The following is a 12,355-nucleotide window of genomic DNA, read 5'->3' as shown; positions in this document are numbered from 1 at the left end:
ATATATATCATACATTTTGTTTTAAAAAATATTTAAGTCATAACAATACAAAACACATTTTGTAAAAATTGAAAATATCAAGCAAAATAACTATAAAACAGATTAAGACCAAAAAAAAAAAAAAAATAGATAGTGATCTCAAGCAAGTCGAAGTTATATTTTATATAAATTTATCTTAGATTGAGATGTTATTTGGGTGAGCTTAAAGGCTTAATCTTGATTTAAGGTGCAACCGAATAGCTCAATAGAAATTGCCAAATTAATAGTTTTTTATAAAAATATAACAGAATGGCATAGAATGTTATATGAACATTTGAACTGACGTTTTTGTTTTGTTCTCTTGCTTTTTTTAGTTAATTTTCTAAAAAATGATATATACCAAAAGATAAGTTTTAAATTTAAATTTATAACCTTAATCATTAAAATCTTTACCGTCTAAATTTATTTTTACTTATAATAAAGGTTCAAAACTTTGACAAATGGCACATGTAAACTCTCTTAAAATAATTAACGGAATATCCCAATTGGCGCTCTGTTCTGGTGTGAAATTTCGGGTCGTCTTGTTCGGGATGCTTGCATCATTTTCTCCAAAGCTTTTTGGGCCAATCCGTTGACATTTACAAAAACCCCAACATCTGATACGGCAAATGCCTGACTTCTTATTTCATCTTATTTTATTTTTGTGCAAGATGCATCGCCGCACCTCTCGCTACTTAGCCGGCATCCCCACGTCTCTCTTTCGACTGAACCAAAATGCTTCCTCACACCATCGTCTTCCTCCTCCTCCTATGGAATACAGAACCCATCATATCTGACCCCCAGACCAACCTTCTCAACATTGGCTGCAGCACTTACAATGCCAGCAACACCTCCCTCTTCTTATCCAACCTCAACAACACCTTCTCCATCCTCCGCTCCAAAATATCCTCTTCCGCCGCCGGCAACCTTTCGACCACCTCGGAGCTTCCACAATCCGCCGCACCCCTCTACGCTCTCTTCTTCTGTCGGCCATACCTTTCTCTTTCTGATTGCCTTGCGTGCTTCGCTGCCGCTGTCTCCTTCACCCACCGCTGCGGCGCCGGCACTGGCGGCCGCGTCATCTTCGACGGTTGCACTCTTCGCTACGAAAGCGCACCGTTTTTCGACCAGGGAACTCTCCCCGGAAACACCGCGGTTTGCAGCAGCGGCTCCGCCACTTTGGCTGGGTTCGCCGCGGCGGCGACAGCGTTGACAGGTGATTTGAGCTTGGCGGTGCCAAAAATCGCTAACTATTCTGCGGCGGCGAAGGGAGATGGCGTGTATGGTACGGCGCAGTGTGCGGATACGTTGAGCGAAGATGCCTGCGTGCAGTGCTTACAGGTTGCTTATACGAATATACAGGGATGTTTGCCGGCTGAGAACGGTCGAGCGGTGGATGCTGGGTGCTTTATGAGGTACTCTAATATGTCGTTCTTCTCTGAAAATCAGACTGTGGACCTTTCGCATTATTTGGGTGTGTCAGGTAGTGACTGATTGGATTAAGAAATGTAGCTAGGAACTTGAATGTGATCATGCTTGGTTGTGATTAAGCGAATGATGTGTTGAATGCCTATCAGGGGGAGCGAGCAAGAGTACACGGTCCATTGTTGGCGGCGTGGTTGGAGCATTCGTGGCGTTATTGATCTTGAGTTTTCTGACTTTTCTGTTGATCAAAAAGTCTAGGCGGCGGGAGGATGATTGGAAAGGTAAGGAGTTGGCTCTTTCGTATACGTTTCAGTGCTTTTCCTGTGTGCCATTAAGTTTTGGAGATTGGTTTTACGTTTGTATGAGGAGTAATGCTTCGCTTGCGAGTAATTGGGATTGCTTGATTCATATTTCTGAAATTGGTGTGGATATAAGATTACTCTTTTTCATTTGGCTTCGTTAGTTATGATTATTTTAAATTGAAAACGTCTTCTTTTGAAAAGTTGATTATCTTGTTAGATTTAGCTGTTTAATAAATGTAATTAGAGTCATAGCTGAAGGGTTGGGAATTTGCAATTTTTATTATTATTATTTTTTTATTTCTACAGTTTCAAGTTCCTGAGCTTTAACTTTCATTATTGTTACTAATATTTGCATTTTGGTTGGGCGCGCGGCTGGGGTGCGTGGGTGGAGTTGGGCGGAATGACAAGGCATAAATTCTAGAACATATGGCTTAAACTCATCACGTTTGAGAAACATTCATTCTTTTTTAACCATTAGACCTTGAATCCTTTCAAAAGTAACCCCATTTTGTGCTCTTAGATTCTTGTGTGATGGGTGCGTGTCCAAAACTTTCCTTTCTCTAGAGAAGGACATATGCTATCATTTACATGAGCGTAATGATATATTAGAATATGGCACTTGAATAGGATTTATTTTCTAAAACATTATTGTCATAATCTAAGTTCATCTTTCATAAACAAATCATGGTTTCAGATGCCATTATACTATTACCTAAAGTCTTATTTTCATTATCTAAGTGCAATTTTTAAGGAAAGACATTTATGTAAAGGGAAATTGTATTTCCTAAGTTGTTCCTCTCCATTACTAACCTGGCTACTTCATTCAACTTTATATTTAAGTGGTTGTTACATTTGTGGCTTATGTCGAATTGTTTGGTCAATTATTTTGATATAGAAGATATGTAGGACATTTTTTATATTTAAGATGATTGGTTTTATTTTCATTATCTAAGTGCAATTTTTTAGGAAAGACATTTATGAAAAGGGAAATTGTATTCCCTAAGTTGTTTCTCTCCATTACTAACCTGGCTACTTCATTCAACTTTATATTTAAGTGGTTGTTACTTTTGTGGCGTAAGTCGAAATGTTTGTTCAATTATTTTGATATAGAAGATATGTAGGACATTCATTATTGGATATTAAATATTGTAATTTTGTGGAAAAGAGTACATATAGATATGAGGAGCTATAAATTTTGATATTTTTCAGTGTTCTACCTAAAAATCTATTTAAAATTTTCATAGATGATGAAATATAAAAAGAACTATTTATACTGGTTGTCTGTACATGATGCCTTGTTGCTATCATAGTATTTATGCGATCCTCATTTATTATGAAAATTGTGAGATCAAGTAATAATTTATAATAAATAAAAAAAAAACATGAAAAAATTTGTCAACATAATAATATTTTGAGGCCAAATTGTAATCTACATCAATAAACAATTTCATATAGTACATATGAATAAAATTATTGACGTAGAAAACTGTGAGGCTAACAAATAATCAACATCGAGTAGCAATTTCTTATTAACTTATTATAAATATGAATTAAAATGTTAATCATAAAAAACTGTGAGAACAAATAATAATCTAGATCGAGCAGCAATTTTATAGAGAAAAAAAAAAATATTGGACATTTCTTGTTGTTTAACTCTAAATTTTATGTCAAGTTTTATAGCTATTTCTAATGCCATGCGATCTTAGTTTGGCATGTATGACAATTAAAGGCTTTGTGATTTCAAACACCAAGTTTCCAATATCGTAGTTGGGCTATCCTTGTGAATGAACCTTAGGAATTGGCATAAGTTTTGTTGCGAGGAATTATCTCTAGTATCAACTACTTATAATCTGAATCATGAAGTACAAAAAACCTATGACCTAGTAATGTGAAAATGACAAAAAAATATGAGCATCTCAAGAAAGGTGAAGTTTTACCAATAAATTATGTAAAAATGTTTTAAGAAATAATGTTTTAATGATTATGGTGAATTCAGCATTTCGTTGATTCAATTTGTTTGTGATGCATAAAGCACTGGTAATTTCCTCACTTTTCTGTGAAATCTAGAAAGCTAAATTTGAAGATGAAAACCATTAGTACTATCAATAAATAGACAAATGAACGGACATCCATATACCAAATGTGGTACTAAGACTTTTTTATGATCTAATCTCTTTTTATGCATTTATAAAACTTTTACTATATAAGTTCTTTTCTTATAGGTGATATATTGGGAGCAACAGAGCTACGAGGTCCTGTGAGTTTCCGTTACAGTGATCTAAAATCTGCAACAAAAAATTTCAGCAAAGAAAATAAACTAGGGGAAGGAGGTTTTGGAGAGGTTTACAAGGTAAACCATCTAATGTTTTCATAGAACAACTAAAACTTGACTAGCTTTACACTGGCATTTGTCTTTTGATGGGTTTAAATTCCATGAGAAAAATCTTAATTCATTTGACCCGTAAATGAATTTCTATCATATTACTTCCTTGTAAACTGTCATCATTGTGATAATCTTAGTTTGCTTTTAGTTTGGATGCTTAAAGCAATTTTTTTCTTACAGGGTACATTGAAAAATGGCAAGATAGTAGCAGTGAAAAGGTTGGCAATAGTTCAATCTGAATCCACAAAAGCAAGTTTCAAGAGTGAAGTGAAGCTTATAAGCAATGTTAACCATCGAAACTTGGTTCGATTGCTTGGTTGTTGTAGCAGTCGCAATGACTTGCTGCTTGTTTATGAATACATGGCAAATGGAAGTCTTGATAAATTCTTATTTGGTAACAACTTTTTTTTTTCACTTACTAAAGAAACTGATAGTTTGAATTATTGCATGCACATTTCTTTGTGGGTGTCATGTAAATGTCTTTCTCACCATTTTTGTTAGGGTGGGGTTAGCCAAAATGTTGCCTAAATTAGGCCGAATATGTTATGGTTATAATATAATTTTAACTAAAACCTAAATCCTTTGGTTAAGGATCAACCACTTTTGTATTTCTGCACAAAAATATTTTTTCAACCATTTGGTAAGGGACAAGACTCAATATTCTCAAGTGCTTCAGAAATTTTCCCTTAAGTTGAGATGCCTTGTCGTTGGAATCATGCATTAAGAGTTAATCGTATATTTTCTATTTGAGAGTCTTGCTTTTGAACCATCATCGTTCATGTTATATGTCTTTCCTGAAATCCATAGGTGCCTCAAATTGCTTGAACATTATAACTATCATCTCTAATATGACTTGCTAGGGAGTTTAAATCAAAGAGAAACCAAAGTTGGGCCTGTTACACCAATGACTAACTCTTTTAAAATCCAAAAGCTTAAACATATGGAACAGAGAGAGGGTCAACCATATGGTATTTCTACACAATATTTGCTTCTATTATTTTAAGTGAAAGTCAACTAATACTCTCACATGCCTTTGCATTTTTTGCTTGACTTATCATGTCCATTGAGCTAAGTTTTATTTTTTGACTTTTAGGGAACATTCATTTTATTGAAATTTCCTTGTTGGCACAATGTGGACCTCTCTAGTAAAGCTTGATGTGTTCGCTTTGGAAAATTTTCAAATATAATCTATCTTCATGATGGGACCATTATCCCCACAATTTTTTTTTTCTTTTGAGAATCTTACATTAGCATTTTATCATCTCTTCATCTCTTCTTTCTAAAATAGTTGATTACTCAATCATTAGTAAGCTGGAAATGAAGGAACTTCTGAGCATATACAACCTTGGATTTTATCAAATTTTTATTATAAATAATACAGTAATACTTTCTTTTTACATCTAGGAATTAACCATCATGCTCTAAGGAATGTTAGATCTATCATTTTTTTAAGGCTTATATTGATATAGTTCACCTTCCTTGGTGAGATGATTTCAACTTGGGTAAACATATCATTAACATCATCCATTGTACCATTTTTTTTCCTTTGCCAATATTGCAACTCTTAGTTACAATGTGCATGACAAATTTCATTAATCTGAACTTTAAATTCGTGATAATTCGCAGGTTACGAGGCTTGCTTGATTTTAAAGAAAATAGCCTATCACCTTTATTTTGTGAATGATAAACATGGATATTCTTTCTCATTGCTAAGAGTATGCTAGTGAATAAATATCAACTACTGTACAATTTTTATTTTATTTTTTGTTAACTTGGCTCATCGACTTATGCAATCATTATTTCTAAATTTCACACGCACATACAAATGCTCATTTGCATGCATGCATTCATATTAGTTTATTCTGTCTTTTGTTTTTTGTACTTGTCGAAATTATATTGAGAATTTCTCATGTTCGCTGAAATTGTATGGTTTAAAACCCATGTTTTGCTTAGAGAACAAGTGATGCGATGTCTATAACTATATAATATGACGTATGTTTTAGGGAGATAGTTCCTAGCTCAATAAAATTTCAGATTCTTTTCAATTTTGCACGCTTAGTTAGATGTTGATTTCCTTATGCATATTAAAGAATCGATTATCAAATTCTGAGGTATGTTATCTCTTTGCATTGGTGTGAAGTCTAAGTTTTCACTCTACGAGATGCATGTTTTCTTGTTTTTTTTTGCCTAAATATGTTATTGTTGGTTCATACAATTGTTCTTTATTTTAAAATTTAATACAAATTATCCTTTTTGATTTCGGCTTAAATCTCATTTGTGTTATTACTTTTATGGTTCCCTTTTAACATTATTTTTTTTTTAAATAATCATTAGATTATGTTTGGCGTAAATTTATTCATACCTTTTGGTTATATCAAATGTTTTGTAGTATTTCAAATTGCAAATTTCCATTCCAAATTGTGTATTTTCATACATGCAACATTATGTTTCATTTGGAACCCTTTGCCCAAAAGTGTCCTAAATCATTAGCTTTTTTCTCTAGATGCTGCATAATGCACCGGCGATGACTTCTGACATTGGACTTTTTATTTTTTATTTTCCCTTATTCTTTGCAGGCGAAAAAAATGAGTCGCTTAGCTGGAAACAGAGATTTGATATCATAGTTGGCATGGCTAAGGGTATTTCATATTTGCATCAAGAATTCCATGTCTGCATTATACATCGTGATATAAAACCAAGCAACATACTCCTTGATGAAAATTTTCAACCAAAAATTGCTGATTTTGGGCTTGTAAGACTCCTACCCAGCGATCAGAGTCATCTTAGCACAAAATTTGCTGGAACATTGTATGTATAAATTGCCTTAATTTTCCTCATGCTTAGAAAATTACTATTTGTCTTGTTGATTCTTACTTCTTTTCTTATCTAAATACTTTTGGACAGGGGTTATACGGCACCCGAGTATGCTATACACGGTCAATTAACCGAAAAGGTTGATACATACAGCTTTGGCGTTGTTATCCTTGAAATCATCAGCGGACGGAGGAACAGCAATCCGAAGCTCGAACCCATTAATCAGTATCTTCTAGAATGGGTAAATCTAAAATTTTATTTAATAGGCATTGTACTCACTTAATAGCTGGACCACATAAGAAATCAAGGACGAATCTCTACTTTTCTCCAATACTATTGCTTTGAACAACCATTTTCAATTTAATTTCTGGGATTAGCTTACTGGTTGTAAAATGAAAATTCATTCTGAAGTTGACTTGCACTTGGTATATCAGTGGTAGGCTATATTTATTTTGATGATTTGCCCCATTCACCTGATGCTAACCCTGCACTCAGTGTTATGTCTTTATTCATACAATTTTATAAGTCATAATTTTGGCTCAACTCTTAAATTTGAAGCTAATTATATCTAGACTAGCACATCATAAACAGCATTTATTGAAGAGCAAACTTTCTGAGATTGCTGGCATAAGTTTAAAATCTGACATCTCTCTCTCTCTCTTTGTTTTTCCAAACAGGTGTGGAAGCTTTATGAGGAAGATGATATGATAGAATTGATTGATAAATCTATGAATCCTAGTGACATTGAGCTAGAAGAAATGAAGAGAGTAATGAAAGTTGCTCTCCTTTGCACTCAGTCTATGGTGGCTGTGAGGCCAACAATGTCTGAAGTTGTAGTCTTGCTGCTAAGCCAAGGAGATTCTAATATTGAGCCTACTAGGCCTATTTTTATAGATTCCTCAACTCAGGCTCGAGGTGAGACATCCTCCTCTGCATGGTCTTCTTCTGCAACCCATGCAACTGTATCAGTTACGCAGTTCTCTGCAAGGTGAAAATTTCTATGCATTAGTGGTCGATTTCTCAACAGTTGATTAGAGATAATGTGCTGTTAAATATATAACTTAGCTTGATTTTAACTGTAAGGCTGAGAAAAGTGAATTCAATAGGCGTCGTGGAATTTAAAATTTTCCAACAGATATATGGTAAAAATTAAGATACTTAATCAGTATTAAATGATATAACTTGAAAAAAATTAAAAGGTTCTCAACATCCTATTATTGAACAAAATCACAAACATATAAACAGTCGCTGCAGAGAGATTTCATGGAATGTATGTAAGACAATGTGAAACATTATCATTTGGTGTGCATGTATTGATGTTGGAAGTTAAAGGTATTGTACAAATTGATATAAACAATATTGTTTATTGAATGTAAAATTTCCATATTATTGGTTTTAAGTGCTCATATGATTGGAACTTATAAAATCTTATTCTCTGATAAAATCAAGCAAAATTATTGTATTAATTCCAATTTCATACATTTTTGTCGCACATACATGCAATTAAATGAATCAAAGAATAATGGCATATATTATTCGGAAACCCAACAACAGCAACAACAACAACAACAAAAATCCTTTGTCCTACTAAATGGGGTTTATGTGGAAACCCAATAAGGGAAAATCATGTGGCCGTGGTAGATTTGAATAATCTTAAATAAGATTATAAAGCTACAAAATACTATCCTTTCTCCATTGTCTGAAGAAGATATAAACATTAAACCCAAGCAAAAATTATTGTCAATATTGGGATAGTGAATAACATACAGAGAAGTATTTGCATGAGATGACTGTGATGAGAGTTTTACAATAGACGTGTGGTGCAAGAGAAGATGCAAGTCTTGATGGTATTGGTTGGGGTGCGAGCAAAATTTGAGGTAGATCTTATGGAAGATGGCTTTCATAAAAAAAGTGCAGTGTAGGTTATGCAAGTAACTATTGCGGCACAAATGGGGGTTATGATTTATTTCTTAATCCAGCGAAGTAAACTAAAAAATCTCAGGTTTTCTATTTAATTCAGAATGACCAAAGCATCATAAAGTAAATGAATGATGGCTACTACAATTTTTCGTGAACATTACTGTCCTTGGAATATTATTCATAATATATAACAATGATGCACATTGCATCCCTCCATGATTGAAATATGATCACATCATGTTGTCCTTGGATTGAGTTGATTGGTTTGCTTGTTGCTTAGTTTGAGGCTTCTATAGTCGGAAAGCGTTAGTTTAGCATTAGTCGCCATTAGTGATGTCCTTAATCAATGATTTCAGTTTATCATTCATATATCTTGATATCAGAACTGCAGTGTTGATCAGAGGTGGAAATAGTCTCAATTTTGAGGGGGTTAAATCTACTATAAGAATAAATTAACATTAATAAAGTGATTATTTTATGTGTAAAGATCTAACAGTAAATCAAGCTAGAACACCTATCGAATAATACAAAGTAGCTTGGGAAAAAAAAAACATTTATAACTTATTTAAAAGAAGAATAATTCAGACGCTAGATAAAAAAAAAAAAATTATCTTAATCATTAATGATTAGAAATGTGGTAGATTCGACGAGAGGTAAATGAGATGGGCAAAGCTTTACTGGTAATTGTGGCTTGACATATCTCTATAAAAGTATAAATTTTATAAAATGTGTAAGTGTTTGTGATTAAATCATGTTTGATTTAGGATCACTAGAAAATAGTGATAATGGCTTGCATTTTCTTACAGATATATTATGTTCTTTGGGAAGAGTTTTTTATTTCATAAATGATTATAAAAAATGCCAGGTTGAGCATACAATAGTTGAGAATTCAAATTTCTTAGAACATGTGTAGGATAGTGAGTGCATTAAAGAAATTTAAGGCCATCCATATGATACTCGCATTTGAGGAGACCCTTAGGGCTTGTCCAACTGGCCCTAGTGATGATGTGGTTGTCTTTGCTCATACATTCCCTTTTACATGACTATTAAGAAGATGGACACAGGGTTGGATGAGTTATCCTAAATTATTTGGTTCAACTGGTTTTGGGCCATATTTTGGGATTTCAATATTTTTCAAATTTGTTTCATCTCTAGTTTTCTCTTTAGAAGTATTAAACATAAGATTGCTTCTTTTAATAAATGTTGAGATGAACTCTTCTCACTAAAATATATGCTTAATTAGGTAAGAATTTTAGTAAACCTAATTTTTTCACCCCTAATGTATAGATTGCTCAATGTATAAGGTTTTGGGCACAGTTATTGTTTATATGTCAATGCCAATCTTTTAATGGGACCATAACTTAATTCAAATCTATTGAATTATATTTTATGTCTATGGAAGACAATTAAAACACCTAGGCGGGGGGTGAATTGGGTTTATAAATTTTTTTTTAATATTTTAAACTTAATTAAAATTTTTTTGAAATTTATTTTACATATTTGTTCAATTTTAACTGCAATGCAAAATTAAGAACAAAACAAAAATAGAAACATGACACGATATTTATGTGGTTTAAACCCTCTCCACCCACCCCCCTTCAAACCACAATGGTTAGTGGTGGTCTCCTGAGGTGCCTATGGATGTACTGCTTGTAATCTTAAATGGGTATTATCAATTCTGGAACTTGATTTGTGCAGCAATGTGACACTACACCTTTGTCTCTCGCAACGGTGTCAAAAGTTTGATACCTTTTCCGGTTTACGTGAAATTTACACTAGGAATTTCACACAAGTATATGCATCCTACCAGTAATATCGTATTATTGAGTTCGTGTTATCGATCTCACAGAGAATGTGGGCATTGAGCTTAAGAAAATTCTAGCCTATTATAATGAGTCTTAGCTTGGAAGTAAAGTTGGTTTAAGTTGTGTTTACTAGTCCTATTAAATTATCGCTAATCCTATTAATTTGCTCTTAAGTTAATTCTACTAAAGCTAAATAAAGTGGGAAAATCAAGATATAAAACTACCCTTCTCTTGTATTGACATCAATAGTGTGTAAAAATGGAACACTTAGAATAGAAATTGTCTTTAGGAATGGAACCCTTAGAATAGAAGTTGTAGCTAGTGACAAGTGGGAGCAATCTTATTTTTCACCCTCTTCTGAGTACATAGAAAAGTTTGGTTCAACATGGTTAGTGTTTCTGCTATCACCCTAGAAACCCTAATTTAAACCCATTTATGTATATATCCTTATCTATTTATTTTACCTTATGGACTACTTTTCCTTCACCCACTAATACAATGTGATTCCTCCTAGTTGTTCATGGAATAGCTCTCTGAAGTCTTTATGGGTTCACAATTAATTTTAACTTATCATTTGGCTAGAACGATGAACAAACTAAGTACAAAGGAAAACCATCACTTTAATGAATAAAAATCTATTCTAAAAGCATCATAATATCCTAATCATCCAACTAATTCATCACAAGAGAAATTTATTGAGGAACTACTCATAGTGCATGAAGAAAACATTACAATTCATCATCTTATAATAAAAAAAATTCATAGAAAATGAGCTTACAAATAGTACAAGATAATATAGAATGCAACATTTAATTTTCTCCTTGAGAAAAGTAGTAGAAACTCCTTCGCAAGTGATCATCAAATGCTCGCTACACTGCTGAAAGTATTTCCTTACAAAATTCTCTTAAATCACTCTCCAATCTCTCTAAGAAAATGAAGAAAAAGTAAAACCTAACTCTAAACTCCCCTTTGCTGCCTTCCTTGGAGGTGCTTGCTTGAACTGCATCCGTAGCCTCTTAATTCCCAAATTCGTGTTGATATAACTACAGACACTACCCCGAGTAGTTCTGGTGCCTAGGCGCCACAGGGCTGGTTCCTAGGCGCCAAAGGCTCTGTCTGCCTAGTGAAATATGGCGCCTAGGCACCACTAGGTTGGTGCCAAGGCCCTAGGTTGAAGCGCCTTGACGTCGAAGTCTGGCACCCAACTCTAGCACTAGGCGCTAGTGTGTCGGAACCATATTGTTCCCCAAGTGTTCAATTTTGTCTCTATTCCACTTCATCTCAACTCCAACCCTCCTACCTGTTAGACCTATAAGGAAAACACAAATGTACCGGCTTTAAAGTGAAATTTCATAAAAAAAAATAAGTGTTAATTGTAAAGGAAATTGAGCATGCTACATGACATATCAAAATCCTTCAATCCTAAATGTTACTTCTCTTCAAGTAACACCATAATTTTCAATTTAGTTTTATTAATTTGTGGTAGTGAACTTAATAAAAAATTACTTCAATTTTGCCTTAAGAATGTCATAGCTCATCATGATCAACTCTAGTAAATAGGCTTAACACTAAGGCATAAGTAATCATTGTAGCTAAACTTAGAAATTTTGATTTTCTATCTACTTTCAAAAATCATTGACACATTAAGGGCCCGTTTGGGACAGCTTATAACTGCGGGCGGCGGGTTT

The 12,355-nt window shown here is 33.6% G+C and overlaps 1 protein-coding gene across 2 annotated transcripts; it reads left to right on the top strand.

Moving 5' to 3' along the window:
* The first annotated feature begins 549 nt into the window (after window positions 1-549).
* On the top strand, window positions 550-8,290 carry LOC110037607 (cysteine-rich receptor-like protein kinase 2). Of its 2 annotated transcripts, none has more exons than XM_020742298.1 (7): window positions 550-1,492; window positions 1,596-1,724; window positions 3,968-4,095; window positions 4,309-4,522; window positions 6,705-6,936; window positions 7,033-7,183; window positions 7,620-8,290. In XM_020742298.1, the coding sequence occupies exons 1-7, from the start codon at window positions 754-756 to the stop codon at window positions 7,932-7,934; spliced, it is 1,908 nt and encodes a 635-aa protein (XP_020597957.1). In that variant the 5' UTR covers window positions 550-753; the 3' UTR covers window positions 7,935-8,290. The 2 variants fall into 2 exon arrangements, with proteins under 2 accessions (XP_020597957.1, XP_020597956.1); XM_020742297.1 differs by having other exon boundaries at window positions 550-1,501; window positions 7,620-8,289.
* The last annotated feature ends 4,065 nt before the right edge of the window (window positions 8,291-12,355 follow it).

The sequence above is a fragment of the Phalaenopsis equestris genome, unplaced genomic scaffold (assembly GCF_001263595.1).
Source record: "Phalaenopsis equestris unplaced genomic scaffold, ASM126359v1 Scaffold222134, whole genome shotgun sequence".
NCBI lineage: Eukaryota > Viridiplantae > Streptophyta > Magnoliopsida > Asparagales > Orchidaceae > Phalaenopsis > Phalaenopsis equestris.
The sequence above is the reverse complement of the archived record's forward strand: the minus strand, read 5'-3'. Positions and strand labels throughout refer to the sequence as shown.

Bases quoted from the DNA above. Each gene is read 5' to 3' on its own strand.
- LOC110037607 (XM_020742297.1), top strand. From the start codon at position 754: ATGCTTCCTCACACCATCGTCTTCCTCCTCCTCCTATGGAATACAGAA. The intron at 6,937-7,032 runs GTATGTATAAAT...ACTTTTGGACAG, and splicing joins ACAAAATTTGCTGGAACATT to GGGTTATACGGCACCCGAGT. The intron at 7,184-7,619 runs GTAAATCTAAAA...TTTTCCAAACAG, and splicing joins ATCAGTATCTTCTAGAATGG to GTGTGGAAGCTTTATGAGGA.